This window comes from Rhodotorula paludigena (assembly GCF_050403205.1).
Source record: "Rhodotorula paludigena JCM10292 DNA, Rt_paludigena_JCM10292v1_ctg28, whole genome shotgun sequence".
In the NCBI taxonomy this organism is placed as follows: domain Eukaryota; kingdom Fungi; phylum Basidiomycota; class Microbotryomycetes; order Sporidiobolales; family Sporidiobolaceae; genus Rhodotorula; species Rhodotorula paludigena.
In genome coordinates this window covers 189,229-209,245 of record NW_027481430.1, presented here as the reverse complement: position 1 = coordinate 209,245, position 20,017 = coordinate 189,229, and the positions used below count along the sequence as shown (strand labels likewise).

General features: G+C 64.6%; 6 protein-coding genes across 6 annotated transcripts; 4 read left to right on the top strand and 2 right to left on the bottom strand.

Annotated features, from left to right (window-relative positions):
• Positions 1 to 455: 455 nt before the first annotated feature.
• Positions 456 to 7,575, bottom strand: JCM10292_006308 (uncharacterized protein; the record flags this gene model as incomplete). Its single annotated transcript, XM_076649849.1, has 11 exons — positions 456 to 929; positions 1,009 to 1,362; positions 1,438 to 1,497; positions 1,560 to 1,861; positions 1,924 to 2,140; positions 2,202 to 2,587; positions 2,645 to 4,052; positions 4,115 to 5,104; positions 5,167 to 5,698; positions 5,755 to 7,252; positions 7,512 to 7,575. The coding sequence occupies 11 exons, from the start codon at positions 7,573 to 7,575 to the stop codon at positions 456 to 458; spliced, it is 6,285 nt and encodes a 2,094-aa protein (XP_076504664.1).
• A 1,549-nt stretch (positions 7,576 to 9,124) lies between these two features.
• On the top strand, positions 9,125 to 13,015 carry JCM10292_006307 (uncharacterized protein; the record flags this gene model as incomplete). Its single annotated transcript, XM_076649848.1, has 12 exons — positions 9,125 to 9,173; positions 9,369 to 9,481; positions 9,574 to 9,612; positions 9,700 to 9,930; positions 10,350 to 11,288; positions 11,350 to 11,575; positions 11,633 to 11,864; positions 11,939 to 12,168; positions 12,232 to 12,517; positions 12,575 to 12,655; positions 12,712 to 12,852; positions 12,916 to 13,015. The coding sequence occupies 12 exons, from the start codon at positions 9,125 to 9,127 to the stop codon at positions 13,013 to 13,015; spliced, it is 2,667 nt and encodes an 888-aa protein (XP_076504663.1).
• Positions 13,016 to 13,222: 207 nt separating this feature from the next.
• TOM40 (TOM complex pore protein TOM40) lies at positions 13,223 to 14,707 on the top strand (the record flags this gene model as incomplete). The annotated part of the gene is made up of 5 exons (XM_076649847.1): positions 13,223 to 13,418; positions 13,552 to 13,727; positions 13,798 to 13,893; positions 13,964 to 14,518; positions 14,606 to 14,707. The coding sequence occupies 5 exons, from the start codon at positions 13,223 to 13,225 to the stop codon at positions 14,705 to 14,707; spliced, it is 1,125 nt and encodes a 374-aa protein (XP_076504662.1).
• A 293-nt stretch (positions 14,708 to 15,000) lies between these two features.
• On the top strand, positions 15,001 to 16,319 carry JCM10292_006305 (uncharacterized protein; the record flags this gene model as incomplete). The annotated part of the gene is made up of 7 exons (XM_076649846.1): positions 15,001 to 15,011; positions 15,075 to 15,296; positions 15,370 to 15,500; positions 15,567 to 15,590; positions 15,654 to 15,722; positions 15,798 to 16,037; positions 16,102 to 16,319. The coding sequence occupies 7 exons, from the start codon at positions 15,001 to 15,003 to the stop codon at positions 16,317 to 16,319; spliced, it is 915 nt and encodes a 304-aa protein (XP_076504661.1).
• Positions 16,320 to 16,620: 301 nt separating this feature from the next.
• Positions 16,621 to 17,068, bottom strand: JCM10292_006304 (uncharacterized protein; the record flags this gene model as incomplete). The annotated part of the gene is made up of 3 exons (XM_076649845.1): positions 16,621 to 16,719; positions 16,796 to 16,999; positions 17,057 to 17,068. 3 exons carry the CDS (start codon positions 17,066 to 17,068, stop codon positions 16,621 to 16,623), a joined length of 315 nt encoding a protein of 104 aa, XP_076504660.1.
• Positions 17,069 to 17,465: 397 nt separating this feature from the next.
• Positions 17,466 to 19,674, top strand: JCM10292_006303 (uncharacterized protein; the record flags this gene model as incomplete). The annotated part of the gene is made up of 5 exons (XM_076649844.1): positions 17,466 to 17,746; positions 17,805 to 17,875; positions 17,932 to 18,223; positions 18,284 to 18,420; positions 18,479 to 19,674. The coding sequence occupies 5 exons, from the start codon at positions 17,466 to 17,468 to the stop codon at positions 19,672 to 19,674; spliced, it is 1,977 nt and encodes a 658-aa protein (XP_076504659.1).
• Between the last annotated feature and the right edge of the window lie 343 nt (positions 19,675 to 20,017).

Below are 20,017 nucleotides of genomic sequence, written 5' to 3'. Positions count from 1 at the left end.
TCCGCCCCATTCGCTCTCTCTCTCTCTCGCCTGCGCCATAGTTTTGACCCTTTCACCCTAGCTCCCTTCCTTCCTTCTTCGCTGGTGTCTTTGCCCTTCCTTCTTCCCTTCCTCCTTCTTTCCTTCGCTCCCTCGTCTTTCGTCTCGTCGATTCCACACGTTGAAAAAGTTGCAATCCCCACCCCCCGTCTGTACCCCTCTCTGAGCCTCTCCTTGAGAGTACGGGAGAAGGGAGCCCCGAATGCAGAGGGCTTGGATAGAAGTTGCGAAGGCGAGAATCGGGGGAGGAGAGAGGGAGGGAGGGAGGACAACAAGGGACACAGACGACGCGAGTGACGTGGGGACAGAGAGGGGCGGGTAGGGGCGGGTATCGAGTCTAGGGAAGTGAATGTGGAAAGGAATGAAACAGCTAGGTACACAGTCCACCGACGAGGAGGGAGGAGGGCAAGAGCGTCTCAGTCGACGGCGCGAATCTCGTGCACCTCGTCGTCGACCTTCGCCGCCTCCACCTCGTTCTCCTCCTCCCCTGCCACATCCTCTGCCTCTCCCTCCTCGCCCCTCTCACCCTCACCGACCCCCTCGTCCCCTCCCTCCTCGTCGCTTCCAGCAGCCAACCTCGCCAACGCCATCTGGCTCCCAAACGTGCTCGTCAAGTCCGGCAGCTCGACCTCGAGCAGCAGCCTCGGCGCCTGCGACTCGGGGCCCAAGGGTGGCGTCGACGTAGCCGTCGGAGTCGCAGGATCGTGCGTCAAAGCTGCCGCGTCGTCTAGCGGCGCGGTGGCAAGGAGGGGTGGCGTAGTCGTCGTCGGAGGAACGGGAGAGGCGGCGAGCGCACCGCCGGCACCGGCGCCGCGGGCGCGCGAGCTCCGTGCTGCGCGACGCGCGGCGAGCGTCGAGGTCGTCGGTGAGGCGTACGACGCGGGGGTGAACTGCGTGCGCGAGTCACGAGGAGTGCATCAGTGTGAGTGACGAACGAAAGAGAGTGGGAGAGGGAATGGGGCAACGCACGCCTTCGCCCGTGAGGCGCGCCATGAGCTCCTGTCCGCTCGCGAGCAAATCGTCGAGCCCGCCTTCCGCTCCCCCGCCGCCTGCCTCGCCCGGCGTCCGAGCCGCTTCGTCCCCTCCGGCCTCCTCGCCCGCCTCCTCGCGCATGACCGGCAGCGTCGTCATCGCCGGCGCCGTCCCCGTCCCCGCGCCCGCGCCCGTTCCGCGCAGGCCCTTCGCGCGCTTGTCGCGCAGGCGGGACGCGGCGCGCGGCGCGTTGAGCGACTGCTCGCGGAGGTTCTTCATGTACTCTTCGACGAGGAGGTCGGACGACTGGAGGCGCGCGGCCGCTTCGGCTTCTTGCGCGGCTTTGCGGGCCTGTGAGGCGGGTGCACGCGAGGGGCGCCAGATGTGTGAGCACAGAAACAGCGGTCGGGAGAGGAAGGGACGCACGGCGGCTTGGGCGGCCTTGGCTTGCGCTTCTTCGAGTCGGCGGTTGTCCTCCCGCGCGCGCTGTCGAGGTGCATTGGCGTCAGGAAACGAAACGCGGCAGAGTCGACACCGCGACAACGCACCTTGTACGACGTGACGAACGTCTTGAACACGCCGAAGAACTCGACCGTGCTCGCGATGCTCTTGGCGTCTTCGCCGTACAGCGTCAGCGCCTGGTTGTACGTGAGGTTGGCGAGCTGCAGCAAGTCCTTGACGTTGGCGAGGCGCTCGTCGGCCTCCTTGCGGAACGGGAACATGCGCCGCGGGAACCCGTCGTCCGGGTGCAGCTGCGTCAGGTCCTGGAAGTACGAGTCGAGCAGGTTGGCAAGCGTCTTTTGCTCTTCCGTAAACTCGACGAGCGTCGCGCGGACGTGCTTGAGGTCGGCTGAAAAACACGCATACCTCCATCAGCGCCCGCGCCCAGAGCGGCAAGAAGAAGGAGCTCACCCTTGAATGCCTCGGCAGGCTTGACGAGCTCGTCGAGGAAATGCTCCGTGTCGGGCATCGTCTGCGAGACTGTCTTGGCGACGAAGTGCAGCAGCGTGCGATTGCTCGACTGCGACGACTTCGTGTCGACGAGCTTGTTGATCGACGTCACCTTGAAGCCCTGCGCGTTGCCCTTGTGGCCCGACGCATTGAGGAAGTTGCCGAGCATGAGAATGAGCTGCCAGGCGGAAAGAGTCAGCGTAGTGGTCGGCACTGCGACGATCGAGAGGGGGACGAACCTTGAGCAGCTCCGCAAAGTGCGGCGCCTCGAGAAGGGCCTTCGACGCCTCGTACACGCGCGACACCTCCTCTTCGAGCTGTGACATATTCTCGAGGAAGCGCTCGCGGTAGAGCATGGCCTTGAGTCGCGGACGCAGGCGGTCGATCTTGAGCAGCTCGACGAGGAACCGGTCGGCGGGCTCGAGAAAGTCGAGCTCCTCCTGCGGCGTCGACTTGTGCATGTTGAGCTGCGACTCTTGCTCCGGGTTCGGGAGCTGCTTGATCAATTCGGCGAGGAACGCCTCGCCGAGCCCGTCATCGCAGCGGAGAATGCGCCCGGCGGCAATCTTGACCTTGGTGTACGAGTCGTCGTTCGCTTCGCCAGCAGGCTTGAGCGCCAGAATGCCTGCGAGAGTACACGATCAGTTTTAGTTCGCACGGGGCACATGGCAACGGAACGCACTGATGTTCTGGCCTTGCCGGCTGTCGAGATACGTGATCAAGGTCGACTTGTCGCGCTTGACCGCCGCACGCGCGACTTGCTTCGCACGGAAGTCCTCCTCCATCGCGTCGAAGATGCCGCGCTGGCGGAGCAGCTCGGTGATCTCAGGGTCGTTGCGCACGTCTGGCCGCGCCCAGATGGTCGAAGCGATGCCGTGAGGCGACACTTTGTCCCACTGGAACGTCTTGAGCTGCCGCTGTGCAACGTCTCGAGGCTGACGAGGCAGTGCAGGCGCACGTGGCGGAGGAGGTGCGCCTGGAGCGGCGGGCGGAGGAGGCGGAGGTGGTGGACCCGCTGGCGAGGAAGGCGAACGCTCGCCAGGATACTTGCGGAGCGCCGCCTTGCCTGCCAGGACCTCGTTGAGGCGCATCGTCGAGCCACTCTTGACGGCGCCAGCCACAGGCGGCGGAGGCGGAGGCGGAGGTGGTGGTGGCGGCGGAGGAGGCCCGCCCGCCTTCGATGGGGGAGGTGGAGGAGGGGGCGGCGGAGGAGGGGGAGGGGGAGGGGGCGGGGGACCGCCGGCAGTCGCAGGAGGAGGAGGCGGGGGAGGCGGTGGCGGAGGAGGTGGCGGCGGAGGGGGCGGAGGCGCCGATACGGCTTTTGCACCTGCGCCGACCGGAGGCGGCGGCGGCGCTGCAGGCACGCGGACAGTCGAGAAGGTCGGCGTCGGCGGAGCTGCCTCGTCGTCGATAGGCGGAGTCGTCGACGGCGTTGGCGCTTGAATGACGGGCGTGGCAGGTACGAGGTTGGGCGCATACGAGGGAGGTGAGGGTGGCGTGAACGACCGAGAGCGGGGATAGGTGGGTGATTCGACTTCGAGCACCGGAGTAGACGGGGCGGTGCGATACGGCCCGACAAGGAAGAACGTATCGGGCCGCCCGGTGGCGCCTTGCGAGCTGGGTGGAAGCAAGCCCGAGAACGGCTCGCTAAATGCCTTCTCGCTCTGTCGACTGCCCCTACCTTCGTCTTCGGGGAGCTCGACTACCGTCTCGGGAAGGCCCGACTCGACATCTGACGCCGCCCCCGATGTCGGCGCCGTCGAAGCGCTGCCGACGGTGAAGTGGCTGACTTGCGATGCCGTACGATCGCTATCGGCGTCGATGGAATCGCGAGCTGGCGAACTGCCGAGCTCGACGGCGCGGTCGCGCACGAGCTCTGCGAACGTCGGTCGGCGCTGGTGGGAAAAGTGCCCTGCGCGAGTCGTGCGCGCAGACGACGGCGAACTCGCTTCCACCGACGGTGAGCGGCGGACGGCTTGAGGCGTCGTGTCCATGTCGCTGTCGGGCGAGAAGGCAGACACCGGCTCGTTCGGACGGCGTACGGGCGTGCGGTGCGAAGGGGGCGACGGAGACGGCGACCAGGCCGAGGGCTGGTGTGAAGAGCGGTCAGTGCATGTTTGCAGCCAGAGACAGCGAAATCAGCGTGACATACCGGGTCCTGCCGACCAGCGGCGAGTTTCTCCTCCGTCGATAGCCGCTCCGCCTGGATCCCACTCTCGAGCTTGCGACGTGCGCTTGTGATGCCGAGCAGCGTCTGGCCGGGCACAGGCGGTATGGGCTCATTGTTCTTGGCGCCGCCTTCGAGGATCTGGATCGTCTTGCTGCGCTGCAGCTGCTTCTCCATGCGCTCCTGGAGATCCTCGTCGACGCCGTCAAGCAGGCCAGCATTCTTGAGCTTCTCGTACAGCATGCGGTTGTCCATCCGCAGGGCGGCGATCTGCGCGAGGTAGTCGCGCTCCTTGGTTGCGAGCTCCGACTTTGTCGCATCGGTGACAGCGCGAGACGTAGCTAAGGCGCGCTCGACACGCGAAAGGTCGTCCTTGAGCTTGCCGACGTTGCCCGCGTCACCCTGCGCGAGTTCTTCCCGCAGCTGCTCGACGACGCGCTTGTAACCGGCGACCTGCGCACGCGCATCCTCGAGGTCCTCCTCTGTCTCGGCGAGGCGATCCTCGTCGGCGAACATGGCAACGATCTGCGCCACGCTCGAGCCGAGGAGGTGCGAGAAATCGCCGTCGAGCCCCTTGCGGTCCGTCACGACGGCCGAAACGAGGCGCTCGACGAGCTGGAAGTGGCGCATGCGCAGCTCGGGCTCGGTTGGCATGAGCAAAAGGTGCTTGAGCGTCGACGTGAGGAAGTCGCGCGCGCGACCGTCCGTGTTGGCGAGGATGGCTTCGAAGCACCCGCGCGGGTCCGAGAAGTTCATGCGCACTTCCTCGCGCATGTGGTCGGCGAGCTCGAGCGCGTCCTGTTCGGCATCTTCGTAGTGGTCGTGGATGAGGCGGCGCAGGTTGGCGTGGTCGAGGACGAGGTGCTTATCGAGAATGCGCTTGAGGCCCGACAGCTCCATTGCCGCGCGCAGGTGCATGCGGACCTTGAGGTCGCGGTCTCGCAGAAGCTCCTTGATGAGGAACATGTTGACGACCTGTGCGAGCGGAAAGCGTCAGTCAGGCGCAGGCGCGGAATAAAATGCAGCGTGACACTCACGGCGTAGTCGGCCAGCGCCTGGTCCTTGATGTCGGCGGCACCGAGTCCCGCAGCATTGGCAACGCCGCGCGAGAAATCGTTGCGACCCTTGCCTCGCAGACTCAAGACGGCCTCGCTCGCGCCGACCGAGCTACCGAAACGGCCACGGCCGTCGATCGCCGCCTCCCAGAAGAAGAACCAGCCGTCGAACTTGCCGGGCAGGCGGCGCGAGCTCGAGAAGTGGTCGAGCCCCTGCAGGACCAGGTTGAAGCCCTTGACGCGGTCGCGCATGACGAAGAACGTGAGGAGCTCGATGACGCTCTTGCGGGTCGTGATCTCGCTCGCAAGCGATGCCGTGATGGCCGAGATGGACGTGTTGTTCTCGAGTGCGTCGCGGGCACCGTCTGCGTGGTTGAAGAGCTGACGCAGGCACTTGATGAGCTCTGCTTCCATGGCGACGTCCGGCTTGCGCTGCGTGTCTGGGCGGTTGATGTTGTGCAGTGCGTTGCCCAGCACTGCCTGGCCCTTGAGCGCGATGAACGTTTGCAGCCATCTGTAGAGTACGGCGTGTCAGCGAGGCACGATGATAGACGGTGAGAGTGAGCGCACTTTAGCTCGTATGTCCGCAAGCACACGCTCAGGCTCGCGACCTGCTGCTGCGTGACCGTGCCGTCCATGAACTTGCCGATATACCACTCGGGGCTCTCGTTCTTGCCCCAAGACGGCTTGGCGCTCGACCGGTCGCCCGCAGCAGAGGGCGTGCCCAGCCCATTCCCGCTCGCACCGCCGTCGCCTCGCCCGGATCCGCCGCCGCCGCCGCCTATCCGCGGGCTCATGACGTACTCGGACCCACGTGCCCCGACTGCAGGTGCGCTCTTCGCCTCGACAGGGCGGTGCGTGAGCTTTTCCCGCGCGTTCTTCCACCGCATGAACGCGTCGTTGTAGATCAACGTCCACTTCTTCTCCGCATCGAGACCGCGCGCGGCGTCTCGCGCGGCGGCCGAGGTTGTGCCGATGCGGGCTTGCAGCTCGTCGAAGAGCTCGTCGATGCGGGCGGGGTCGGATGGGCGAGGGTAGTCGAAGTCGGCGGAGAAGGGTGAGGGGCCGGCAGGGACAGAGTGGGGCGTCGACTCGTGCACGAAAGACGAAGGCGTGCGGGGGGAGATGGCGGTCGATGCTGCGGAAGAGCGGCGACCCATGAAGGGAAGCGCTGCCGAGAGAGAGGAAGAGGCGTGGTCGCCCTTGACGCCTGAGCGGTTGCTAGCGACGGTGGCGCTGCTGAACGGGCGATCTGCCGATCGGTACGACGACATGCTCGACATGGTCGGGTGTCGCGGCGTCGAGAGCGAGTCGCGCTCGTTGTTCGTGCTGTACGAGGACCGGCCCGTCAAGCTGCTGAGCGTGCCCTTGCGCTGCGGCGGCGACATTGGCGGGACTCGCGAAGGGTCAGGCGAAGCGACAGCGGCCGCACTCGAGGTGCTCGCGCGCGCCGCCCGCTCGGAGGCGGCGCCGAGCGAGTCGACCCGTTTCCGCCGGTCGCCCTCGCCGCTGGTCTTTGCGCTCGAGGACGCTACCGAGCGGATTGACATGGCGTCCGGCGACTGCGGCCGACTCGCGCGGCTGCTGTTCGTCGTCGTGTGCCCGCTGCTGCTGGCACTCGCACTCCCGCTCACCTCCTCTGGCCTCTCCTCTGCGATTCCGAGACCCATGATCCCTGCCCCGCCTCCGTTCGAGCCGCTTCTCCGTGGCCCGCCGCCGGGCGTGACCGGAAAGGGACTCGAAGCCCCGCCTCCGTGCGGAACATTACCGAGCGCCTGAGTGAGGCGCTCATGCTGGAACGAGGCGCGCGACGCCGACGATGTGGAGCCGCGGTCGTCGCCTGCTCCTGAGCGGGCCGAAGACACCGAGGGAAAGGCAGCGGCCGTTCGCTTGGTCGGGCTCGAGGTCGGCAGGCGCTCGTACGGCGTGCTCGAGATGTCGTCGAGCCCTGCGGCCGTGTCGAGGGTGAGCGGCGAGGCGAGCGATTGGTGGCTCGCGCGGTCGCGCTTGCGCTTGAAGAGCGAGTCCAGCTTGGGCGCGTGCGGGCTCGGCACCCCTCGAGCCGCGCCTGGCCGGAGAAGGAGCTCGAGGACGGGTCGGGACGCAGGAGGCGGGGAGAAGCGTTGATGGAAGACTTCTCGGCGAGGCAAGGGCCGGTGGGTCGCTGCGCGCCTTGTGCGCTGACTAGCAGGTCTCACGAACCTTCTTGCTCGCTGGGAGCGCGGAAGCACGTGCGCGGTGCGATCAACACGCGCGACCTTCGCGGGCGTGCAGGCGGCCAAGGTCTCCTTCCGTCACTGCGCTGCCCTGTCGTAGTGAACGCGCACCTGTGCTAGCGACCTTGCTACTCGCCGCTCGAACGCGGCGCTGCCTCTCAGCCTGCCCCGGCATGCGCTCGAGCCTCTGCTCCTCCCCATCTTCATCAGCTCCGGGCACCGCGCAGTGCATCCCACTGTCGGGGGTCAGCGCATCGCTACTCGTCGCTACCCGTCGCTTCTGAGCCGCTCCTGGCTCTGCGGTGGCACTTTGCAGCGGTTAGCCAAGGTCTTGCTGTTTGGCTGCTTATGCCTGCGAAGGTCATTCGCTACTCCACGCGAGCCCGCAGAGTGTTGTTCGCGATCTTGTCGAAACCCAGAATACCAAGCCTACCCGCTTATGATAGCCGAGTAACGGACACTGGACAGGCCAGGCCAGGGCCAGGCAGAGCTGGAAATTGCAAAGAGCGGGTATCTCAGGCGAGCTGCATTCACTTCAGTGAGCAGTCGGGATGTCCACAGGAGGGCGCTATGCAGGCTGGCTCAACGCCGTCTCCTCTGGCGCGGAACGCACTCTGGTGGAGATGGGGAACACGTCCTTCGACGGACTCGGTGCTGCGATACTCAGCTCGCTGCTCGAAGCGCGCCAAGGCGATCTCGTCTGTGTGCCCAGACGCGGCGGGGTGCCCGCTGGAGTCTGCGAGAGGACAGGAAAGGCGTGCTGTGGAAAGGTGTAGGAGGTCTGCTCTGAATTCAGGGAGGACCGGCGACACTGTGCGCGCGAAAGGTCTCGGGATGAGAGCAAGACAGGGTCCCCAGCCTGCGAGAAATCAGGGACTTTCTGCAGCGCAACGCGCGGATGGCCAGCTGTGCGGTGCAGGGTCAGTAGGCTGGCTCGCGGGAAGGGGAAGGAGCAGCGGAGCGCACTCAAGCGGTGCAAGAAACGCTGCGTTGCTTCAATCGACTCGTACCATCGTCTTCTTAGCCTGTCAGAAAGCGAGAGTCTGGGCTGCGGCGTCGTGCGGGTCAGACGAGGACGTTCACGTGCCAGACAAGAACAGCGGGACGGGAGACAACACGGCCTACCTTCCGCAAGCCGAGACGATCGTGGCGCAGCTTCTTCAGCATGTACAGAGAAGTAGGAAGGGAGGAATCACAAGCAGGCAAGCAGAAGGTGGGGACGTCTGTGCAGTGAGAGCCAGGAGGCGAGCACACGGGAGGGAGAGGCGCCAACAACGCTCTCGAGAGGCGAGAGCAGGGGCGCGTCGGTATGCCAGAGCACGGAAAGTAAGGGCAGACTCGCTGAATTGACCCGAGAAGCGGTGGAGAGCAGCTAAAAGGCGGGTAGAGCGAGAGCGAGGTTGGCGGTCGCGGCCGGACCTGCCCTTGCTCCCCGTCACTTCCTGTACGCCGCCCGCGCGCTATCCAGCTCGTGCCAGGACCCGCCCACTGACCCTCGAGCACCCACAGACTCGCAGAAATGGCCGCCGGTGGTGAGCTGCGTCTCCCTCGCCCCCCTCCCGTGCTCGACTCCAGCTTTTCGACGCCCCCGCTCTCCCGACACACGGCCGCACCGCGTCCGCCGATGCGCGCGTCAGACGCGCACAGTTGCACGTAGATTGGCGGGCGCATTGGCACGGACAGGCGAGGTAGAGGAGAGGCGGAACGAGCCGCAGAGGAGGGCCATGCTGCCCATTCGCCTCGCGGCAGCGGCACCGCAGATGCGGGCGTGCGGTGCGCGTCGGCGGGATTGGAGAAGGAGCATGCCTCAGGGGAAACTATGCTGGCGCGAACGAGTGCTGACGGATCACCTCCGCCCCGTCCCCTCGACCTCACTGTCCCGTCCACCCGTCAACTCGCTCTCGCACCCTCCGCCGCGCCTCCCGGCTGTGTCATGCGCCTCCACGACTTCTCTCCACCACGCCGCAGTTGTCTCCATCTCCCAGCGCAAGGCGCACAAGGCCCACTTCGGCGCCCCCTCGTCGGAGCGCCGCAAGATCATGTCGGCCTCCCTCTCGAAGGAGCTCCGCGCGGAGTACAACGTGCGTAGCATTGTCGTCGAGTGTGGGGTGACGTGCAGAAGGGCTGAAGGAGGAATGCGGGACTGACTGTCGTCGTCCGTCGCTGTACGCAGACCCGCTCGCTCCCGGTCCGCCGTGACGACGAGGTTAAGGTACGTCCAGGTCATCCTTTACGTGTCACAATGCTGTGATGCGATTTGCGCGCCGACGGCAGCGCTGACGGGTCTCGTTCACTGCAGATCGTCCGCGGCACCTACAAGGGCCGCGAGGGCCGCATCGTCACCTCGCAGCGCAAGCACTTCCGCATCTTTGTCGAGGGCGTCTCGCGCGACAAGGGCAACGGCGCTACCGTCCCCATCCCGGTCCACCCCTCGAACGTCCAGCTCACCAAGCTGAAGCTCGACAAGGACCGCAAGGCGACCCTTGCGCGCAAGGCTGGCAAGGCTTCGGAGGACGCGGAGATGAAGGCTGTGCGTCCATATGCTACTTGACTATTTGGCGATCGCCTTGCTGACCGTCGGATCTCGACCCACCCTCCTCGTCTCCTTCCGCGTTCATCGCGCTTCTTCATCCGCCTCCGCCTCCGTCCCCACTGCCGCGTCTTACGTGCTCTCCCGCGCATTCGAGCTCTCGTAGTAAGCGCTCCCGCTGTAAGGGGTTGTTTGGTCTCGTTTTTGCGGATCGTTGTCACAGTGAGAGACGATGAGAGGAAGGCCGTCCTGCAGTAAGCGCCCGGGTTCATGCGCGGCTCGAATGTGAGAGACTGTCCACCACGCTCAAGGTTGTCCTTGCAAGCAGCGAAAGCCTCTGTTCCTCGCGAAAGACGCGACCCACTTCTTCGGCAACTCGCTCGTCTCGTTCCGATTTCACACTCAATCGCTCGAATCAGCACGGTCTGAAGCTTGCTGTGCCCGTGTGGCTCCGCTCGATGCCCTCGTCGCTGCCGCTGCGGTCCCCGCCGCTGCTCGACCAGTATTACGCTCCCTTCTCGCGTCGATCCTCGACCGCGTCGCTCTACAGCCTAGGCTCGCCAGGCGGTGCCCGGCGCCTCTCAATCCGTACTCCGACACTCGGCACGCCGAATGCCAGCGGCAGCGTCGGCGGCCTGCTCCGGCTTCGCGGGCGGTGGAGGAAAGTCGCTGCGGGGGTGTCGCTCGTCCTCGTCGTCGCGGCGCTCCTTTACGTTGCGACCGACTCGAAGAGCCTCGGCGAAGGCAGGAGCGCGGGGCGCTTCATGCGCGCGGGCGGGTTCGGGCTCGACTACATGGGACGCGACGACGACGGGTCCGGCGACGGGCAGCCGCAGCAGCGACTCGCGCCCGTCTCGCTCGCCGGGGGCACGAGCCGGCTGTGCTTGCTCTTTCCGTGGCGACGCGAGTGCGAGGATGAGGCGCGGCGGAACCGGGACCCGTTCGAAGGGCTCGCGTTCCGTGAGGTCGACGGGCACCTGCTGTACCCTGCGCAGCTCGCACGGCCACGCGGGCTTCCCGGGCGGCCGAACGAGAAGCCGCCACCAACGGTCGACGTCGAGCGCCAGCCGCACCCGATCCACCACCTCGTGCGGCAGGGCCGCAAGGAGTGGAAGGCCAAGGTTGCGAGGCAGAGCAAGACGGTGCAGAGCGCGATCGACGAGTACGAGCGGCGATACAAGCGCCGCCCGCCGCGCGGGTTCCAGGACTGGGTCAAGTTTGCGCTCGACAACGACTTTGTCATGGTGGACGAGTTTGACGACATGATGCGCCGGGTCGAGCCCTTTCTCGCCGTCAAGCCGTCGACGCTCGTTCAGCGGCACCAGAAGATCCAGTTCGACCAGGACTTTTGGATCCAGGTGCCTGATAACAAAGAGTCTGGTCGGACTGTACAGAGGTTGACTGCTTCTCGACAAACAGGACAAGACGTTTACGATCGAGCTGAAGCGTCGCGGCGCCCACATCGAGGCGCACGGCCCGATGAATGGCGCCAACGAGCGCACCGAGCAGATGATTGAGCTCCTCGGCGGCATCGCCAAATTCCTGCCCGACATGAATGTCACCTTCACGGGGCACGATGTGCCCTGGATCGTGCAGAGCGGCGAGGCTCGGCAGCGACACATAGATGCGGCGCGGGCTGGGGAGTGTACGTCTCTCTGCTTTCTCTTGAGCTCTTGATGGCGAGCTGACTCTCGCCTCGCAGTGTTGTCGGATGAGGAGGCGGAAGACCCCCTCGACTCGTGGGAGTTCGACGGGTGGGCGCAGATCTGCCCACCCGACTCTCCTCTGCGACGAGTCCCCGCATACGATGAGCGGATACGGACGGGGCGGATCTACAGCGAGCCGAAGGAGCGGAGCTTCATCAAGGACCACGTCGCTGCGGCCGACTTGTGCCGTCATCCGGAAACGCAGGCGATTCACGGATTCACCGCTTGGTGCGCGTTGTCTCGCTGCATCTGTTTAGAGGCGCAGAATGAGCGCTGACGATTCCTTCGTCGTCGCTGCGCAGGCCCGGCCCGCGCCCTGGGCAACTGTACCCTCTCTTTGTCTCGTCGATGACCTCGATGCACTCCGACCTGCTCACACCGCCGCTCGATCAGTACAACCGCTCGCTCGGGCACGACCCCGAGTGGAAAGACAAGAAGTACGACGCGGTCGTGTGGCGAGGGACAACGACGGGCGCCGACCTCAACCTTGAGCACATGCGCAAGTGGAGCCAACGTCCCCGCCTCTGTCGCTGTGCGTTTCTACTTATCGTCTTTGGGGCGATGCACGGTTGCTGACCTGTCTCACGCCTGGCAGTGCCCTTCGAAAGTGGCAAGGTCGTCCTTCCCATGGCCTACACCGACTCGATCGACCCGCTCTCTTACGGCCCAGTTACGTCCGAAACGCTGCGCAAGCAGGCGCTCGCGCAAGAATGGTTTGACTTCCGGTTCCTCGGCAAGCCGCAGCAGTGCGGCGACCCGGAAGTCTGCGCCGAGTTTGAGAAGGACTTTTTGTGGGACGAGTGGATGACGCCCGACGAGCAGAACGAGTACAAGTATGTGATTGATGTTGATGGGAACGGGTGGTCGGGCCGCTTCCACCGGTGCGTACTTGCTCGAGCTGGCCGTGTGGCGCTCGCCGCTCACATTGCGCGCAACAGCCTCATGAGCTCAAACTCGCTCGTGCTCAAGTCGACCATCTTCCCCGAGTGGTACTCGGAGATGATTCAGCCGTGGGTGCAGTGCGTCTTTCGCCTCACTCTGTCGAAACAGTCGAGACTAATTCAGCGCCTCGTAGCTACGTCCCGATTGCTACCGACTACAGCGACCTGTGGACAACGATGGCCTTCTTCATGGGCGACGAGAATGGCAAGGGTGCGCACGACGAGCTCGCCGAGGAGATTGCCGCCGAGGGCAAGCGGTGGACCGAGACGCACTGGTGAGAAGAATGCCTGCTTCTCTCGCTCTGCCGTCCACCAAGTGACCCGCTCTGCCTCTGCAGGCGACATGTCGACATGGAGATCTACATGTACCGGCTGCTGCTTGAGTACGCGCGCATGATGAACCGGGACGAAGAGAACCCGACGTCGTGGGACATGTGAGGGAGGGGGAGGAGCATAGAGACCTTGTACTCGAACCTGTCTGGGCCCGCCTTGTTGCCACCACCGCATCCCCTGCCACTGCATTGCAGACGCTGTCGTTCGCTGTCGAGTGCGCCCGGAGCGAGGGTGCGGTGCGATGGAGCGACTTGGCGAGATTTGGGCGCGACCCAGCTGCGCCGCCGCCGTGCTCGCTCCGTCTCCCACACCATGGCTGCGCCCGCCCCCGCGTTCACGGCGCCGTTCCCGCCCTCTGCGGCCCCCGTGGTCGTCGACCCGCCCGCATCGAGCGTGCCCGCGTTCCTGCGCCCGCTCGAGGCGGCCTACCTGCGCTTCGAGGCGGCGCGCGACCGGCTGGGCCTCGCCGACCCGGGCAAGTACGAGGACCTCGGCCGTGAAGTCAAGCGTGCGTCCGTGCACCTTTCTGCCCACCCCGCGCTCGGCGGCGGTGGGCGCGCGCTGGTCATCGGCTGACCGCGATTCCTTCTTGCCTCCTCATCGCCGAACCGCGCTGTCGTCGGCCCCTGCGACCGAGACAGTCACGCACCTGACCAACTACACGTTCGATGGCGCCCGGGCCGACCTCTCCAAGACGCTCTCGCAGGTGCCCGCGTTCCAGGTCACCCACTCGTTCGCGGCAGGCGGTGCCGCTGGCCCCATGGGCGGCGTCAACCCGGGCACCTACAACTTTGGCGCAGTCTACGCCACGTCCAAGGTGCGCTGCCACTAACGGCATGAGCGGCAGACTCTGGCGGGTGCTGACGCGAGGTTCGGCACGATCGCAGACGTTCATGCAGGGTATGGTCGACAACGAGGGCTCGGTCACGGGGCGGTTCAACTACGGCTGGTCGCCTCGGGACACGACCAAGATGTCGGTTCAGGTGCGTCCTTCTCCCGTCGCTGGCTTTCTCGCGCCGGGGAGCTTCGCCCGCTCACCTTCCGTTCCCACAGCTCGCCGCATCCGCCGCTGCCCCCTCCATGTTCTCGCTCGAGCACGACCGTGTCGGCAAGGACTACACCGCTTCGCTCAAGGCGTACAACCCCTCCCCCGCCGACCTGACCGGGTCGTACATCGGCGCCTACCTCCAATCGCTCACGCCGCACTTTGCCGTCGGTGTCGAGGCGCTGTACCAGCGCCAGGGCGAGGTCGAGGACTGCTCGCTCGGGTACATTGCAAAGTGGCACGACGTCAAGAAGGACGAGTCGGGCGCCGCGCTCAAGGACTCGTGGATCGCGACCGCGCAGGTCATGGCCCAGGGCATGTGGCAGGCGACGTACTGGAAGAAGCTCGCGCCGAGCATCGACGCCGGCGTCGACCTCTTGTGCGTCCCCGCACTCAGCCCGCGCGACCGCAAGGCCGTCGCGACCGCCGGTGTCAAGTACGACTTCCGCACCGCGACGTTCCGCGGCCAGGTCGACTCGACGGGCAAGGTGTCGGCGCTCCTCGAGCAGCGCCTGAGCCCTGCGTTTGCGTTCACTGTTGCTGGCGAGATTGACCACGTCAAGGTGCGTTGCCGCCTCACATTCCTGCACCTGCTTTGCGCCTCTGGCGTACTTTCGCGGCTCATCTGACTTCTCTCACTCTCTCTACAGAACACGTCCAAGTTCGGTGTCGGTGTGGCCATCGACAGTGCCAGTGAGGAGGCTATGGCTGCCGCCATGAACGCCGGCCCCCAGGCGCCTCCGCCCATCTGAGCGACCCCTGTCTGAGCACCCTCGGATCCTCTTGTACATTTCGTATCGATCCTCAACTACCCCCCTCTGCATCACGCTACCTAGAACTACGCAGATCGAGACGCGAGAGACTCTTCGCGACGACAAAGGGGAAGCCGAGTGCATCGTTTGCTTCGTTCCGCTCCCTACGCTGCAGCTTCCGATCCAGCTACGGGCTCGCTTGACTGTGCACGAGGTTGCACGACGATTCGCGTGCCCTGCAAGCTGCACGGCGCCAGTCTCCCTCATCCTTACCTCGCTCTCCCCAGTCGAGCATGCTGAGGTCGTGCGCCTCGTCGTCGGCCCGCACAGCTGTACGAAGCTGCCGAACCGCACTCTGTCGAGCCAGAACACCTTCATGTGCCCTTCCTCCGGCGCTCGCCTCGCCTGCACCGCCTGTCTCCATCCGCACCTTCACCGCCTCCCCCCGTCCTCGCGCACGCGGTGGCCCCGTCAAGCTCCTCCCCGAGTGGTCCTGGCGCACCCCGTACAAGCACTACGGCCGGCCCGTCGTCGAACTCGTCTCGAACGCAGACGACGCGGATGCAGTGCTCGAGACGATCACGTCCAGGTGCGTTTCGGGCGACGGCCGCTTCGCCCGTCCGCAACTTGGAACTGACTCTGCGCTTCGACGTTGTGCGCAGGCGAGTGAGCATCGATGCGGAACCGGGGAGAATGCGCGAGGCATCCGAGGCGGCGAGCAGCAGTGGGATCAGGAAGTGGTCGTCCGTCAAGGACGGGACGCTCGCCGTGGTGGACGCTGAGGGGGTCGTGCGTGCGTTGAAGCCGACGCTCATCATCTTGTCGAACGGGAAACATTGATCGCCTTGCCCTCACGCAGTACTGCATCTCGCGCGCATGAATCGTGGGTCGTGCCCGCGACTTGCTCCGCCAGCCTACGCGCTCAGCCGTTGTTCTTGGTTTACAGGCTTCCCGGACGGCCTACGCACGCTGTTGGAGAATCCCGACGTAGAAAAGCAGATGGTCGGGCCTGGCTGTGAGTGGTGACTTTGGCCGACGTGCCCCTTCACTCGCAGCATGAACGCGCTGACCGAAAATCTCTCTAACTCAGGGTTCTATCGCGACATCTTTCAACGCTTCGATTACTACCGCTGCGAACCCACAAACATGCTCTGCCTGCGACGGCTCGCCGAGGTCGTCTGGCCATATCTCAGCGACGACGCCGCAATGCTCGAGCAGAATCCTTGGCTCACAAAGCTCGCCAGCGAGCGCTTTGGTGTGCGGTTCACTGTGCACGACGCTGCTGTGCGGGATTACCACGTCAAGAAGCTGCAGCCTGCGAAGGTTGACAGTGCGTTTTCGTCCGCATGAAACCGATCTCTAGCGCGTGCCGCTCATGATCTCAACGTTCGCAGTGCTCGTGAATTCAGCCTGGTTTACGCACGTGCTGGGCGCCGAGTTGCGTCCGAAGCTGTTGGACAAGATTGAGCGCGACGTCGCGCGCGTCCCAGCACCCGACTTTATGCGACAGGCTGCGGTTGAAAAGCTCGAGAAGGAGGTGTACAGGGCGATCACGATCGGTCCGGAAGAGCTGGCGATGATCCAGGAGCAGCTGAAGCAGAAAAGGGACTAGATGGTTTGCTTGTGGTTTGCGCCAGCACTGCATGCACATTTCCTTTCTGCCTTGGCTCTGTGCCGGTGATGAACTCGAGCGAGAACGAAAAGATTGAGTGCAGGATGCAGATGTCAGTATGCAGATGTCAAGGCAATACAACAACAGCTGATTTGTAGCGTGAACGAAAGGTGAACGAAAGAGGGGAGAGCTCAGAGGGCGGTCATGCGAGAGTCTGCCAGGCGAGACGTCAGCGAGAGCCCCGCGGCATCGTTTCAGGTACATCCTGTACCTGTAGTCCACGATACAACCTTCGCTTGGCTCAGAACATGTCGAGGAGCTCGTCCATCGACTGCGCGAGCGGGTCTCCTGCTTGTGCGAGCTCCTTTGGTGCCTCCTTCTTCTGCAGCAGGGGCTTCTTCTGCAATGTGACGCCCACACGAAGCGTCCCGTCAGCTATCAGCGAACGGACGAGCCAGGCGAGAGCCTCGACGCACCTTGCTGCCGTCGTCGAGCGCAACCCTCAGTGCCTCGCGGTCCCCGTCGAGCTGCTCGCGCACGTCGGTATCGGCAGCTTTATGCGCGCCCTTTGCGCGCTTCTTCTGCTTGGTCGGCGGCTTGAGATCGAGCAGCGAGGGCTTGAGCTGCTTCTTGGAGGCGGTGCTCGACGTCTTGCCCGGCGCAGAGCGCTTCGAGGTGGACTGCTGAGGAACGCGTCAGTTTCGCGCACTCTTCACACGGTGCAGACTAGGCCTCACCTTTCCTGGCATGACGGTGTGGTGGCGAGAAGCAGGAGCAAGCGACTTCGCCTCTCTCGACCGCAATGTACCGCGACTCGTGCAGATTCAGCTCGTGCTGCTCCTGATTGTCCCTGATCCCTTCTACGACGCTTCTTGCTCCAGTCACACGCGCTTCCGCCGCCGTCGCGCCGCTCGAACCCCTCTTCGCTAGTTGCATCAGCTGCATGGCCAGTGGATACTTGCACAGCTTACGAGACGCCGTATCAGTGCTCAGATGTGCGCAGGATGGCTCAGAAGCAGTTGCGCTGCTCCCTCGTTCGCATTGAGCTCCGCGGACCTTCCGCACCGCCTCTTCACCCGCTTTTCCTCGCTTCTTCCGGCTGCAGGCTCGCCTAGCTGACAAGGAAGAGCCGCTCACGAGCTCGCCATGCCTCCCAAGCGTCGCCCGTACAAGGCGAAGAAGCCCAAGCCCGTCTTCTTCGGGCCCGAGCCCCCTCCTCCTCCGGAGCCCCCGAAGCCCGCCGCAACGGGTGAGCCTGGCTCGGCGGCACCGGAGCAGCGCATTCACGCGACGTCCGAGTCGGAGGGACCGAGGCGCAGAAAGAAGAAGCTCCCGCGCAAGAAGATCAACAAGGACTCGCAGGGCGGCTGGGAGGACGACCATGTCGAGCGCGACCCGCAACCCGAAGACGCAGGACGCTACGACCAGTGCACTGCTCGTCTGTCTTCCCTTGCAACCCTCTGCTGACTTCGAGTGTTCCCACAGGACGCTGCCGTGGGAACTCAGGCTTCTCCGTTGCTGCGACGAGTTCCGCTCTCTCCGCACGCTACGTCACTGTGCGTTGCGCTCTGATCTGGCTGTCTGTACACCTCTGACAGCAGCGAATGTGCAGATGACCGCAAGGTGAACTATGACGCCGTGCTGCGCTACTTCCAGGCCAACATCAACCGCCTTCGCAGCAAGTACGGTCGTCAGCCGCTCAGAGGCTACGATCCGGACGAGGGGCTCGACGAGGAGGACGAAGAGGGCGAGCAGCAGGACGACGACGACGACGGCAAGGCGGCCGAGGAAGTTGAAGGCGCCGAGATCGAGGAGATCGTCGAGAGGACTGAGGAGGATTGGGCGTCGACCGTCTTTGCGCTCGGCAGGCTCGTCAAGTTCTTCGACAACAGGGCGAACGACAAGTGTGTCGCAGCGCACTCCCGCGAGACACCCCGCTCGAGCTGAGACGTGCTCTCTCGCAGCTACACGCCCACCCTCTGGCTCGCCCCGCAGACCATGAAGAGCTTCCTGCGCTTCATGCTCGCCCGCAACGTCTTCATGTTCTACAAGAAGCAGATCAACGCGTGCATCGGGCTGTGCGAGCTCGCCGGCAAGCAGCGTGCGTTCCCTGCAAGTCTTCCTTGCGACGTGCAACACTGATTGATTCTTCTGCACAGTCTACCCGGCCAACCAGCTCTTCAAGCAGCTCGTCAGGGAATCTCAGCTCGTTCCCGCCGTCAAGTACCTCTTCCCGTCGCTCGACTCGACGCTCGCCTCGCCCATCGAAGTCGTGCCAGACCGCAAGCCAGAGCCGCTCGACCCGCTGCCTAACGTCTTCAGCAGCGTCAGTATCATGGGCGAAGACGACGGCAGCGACGACGAGCCCGTGAGCCAGCACGAGCCGGTTGACGTCCCGTCTTGGGCCGAGTCCAAGATTGCGAAGAAGGAGCCGGAAAAGCCGCTCAGTCCGGAGGACGCGACGCTCGCACGCGTCAGGCGCATTGAGGAGCAGCTCGAGCGCGACGCGCAGGCGCTTAAGGCGTGGGAGGATACGCCGGCGAACGAGGCCATCAGCTCGTCGGGTGTGTTCCGCGACGCGTTCGCGAGAATCGAAGGGTCGGACTTCGGCGACGACGAGCAGGGAACGTGGAGGATTGGACACCGCGAACGCAGCGCGCGGTCGCTTGTCGCGTGGAAGGTGCTCAGCCAGGCGGGCCAAGTTGACAAGTCGGCGGCGGGCGGTCACGAGTCCGACCCCGAGGTCAAGCTGCCGCAGCTCGAGCGCACCATCGTTCAGCTTGACCTCGGCCCTCACGAGGCGGCCTTTCCCGTCACGGAGTGGCACCGCTCGCCGCCCCTCAGTGCGACCGACGCCATCGAGGCGCTCGAGCCGAATAGCGCGGTCCTCTCGCACAGCCTGACGTCCCGTGTCTCCGTCGTCGTCGATATCGCCGCGACCTTTGACCTTTCGCGCCTCGAGTCGCTCGTTCCGGCGCTGTTCGAAGCGGACCTTAAGCAGCTCATTTTCGTCCCTTCGCCCGCCTTCGTCTTTGACCCCCCTCTCGACTCTGCTCAACCGCCCGTCAAGACCCCGAAGACGCTTTGGATGGTCGACGCCGTGCACCGCATCCTCCCGGCGTACTGGCCGCACGCGGGCGAGCTCCTCCGCGACGAGCCGGGCAAGCAGCTCAGCTTCCCCGGCGGCGACTACGGCGCGGTGGCGCACGCGGCACTCGCCAAGATCGTTGAGGAGGAAGAAGCCGAGCTGCTTGCGGCCAAGCAGGAGATGCAGGAACCCGCGAGGGGTGCGGAGGATGACGAGCAGCGCTTTACTGAGGTGGACGAAGAAGGAGCTGCAGTGGCGACTGTCTGAATAGCGTGGTGTCAATCGCTTAGTTTTACACTTGGTCACTTCCAATTCAGTTCGCGAGGACCTCCTGTACTCTCGCCATCAGAAGACCGTTAACGGCTAGCAAGAGGACAGATCTGCATGTCACTCAGTAAGGCATTGCGCGCGCATCATGCTGTTCTAAGGCTACAGCTCAGAGCGTCCAGTCAAATGAGGTATAAAAGGGTAAGAGGTGAAAGTAAAAGTGCGCCGCGCGAGCGAGGAGGATGTACATGCGGACTGCTAGGGGGCGTAAGCGAGGGTATAGGCTCGTGCGGCGTCGCTGCAGGCGTGGGTATCGTGGCGAAGGAGCCCAAAACGAGAAAGA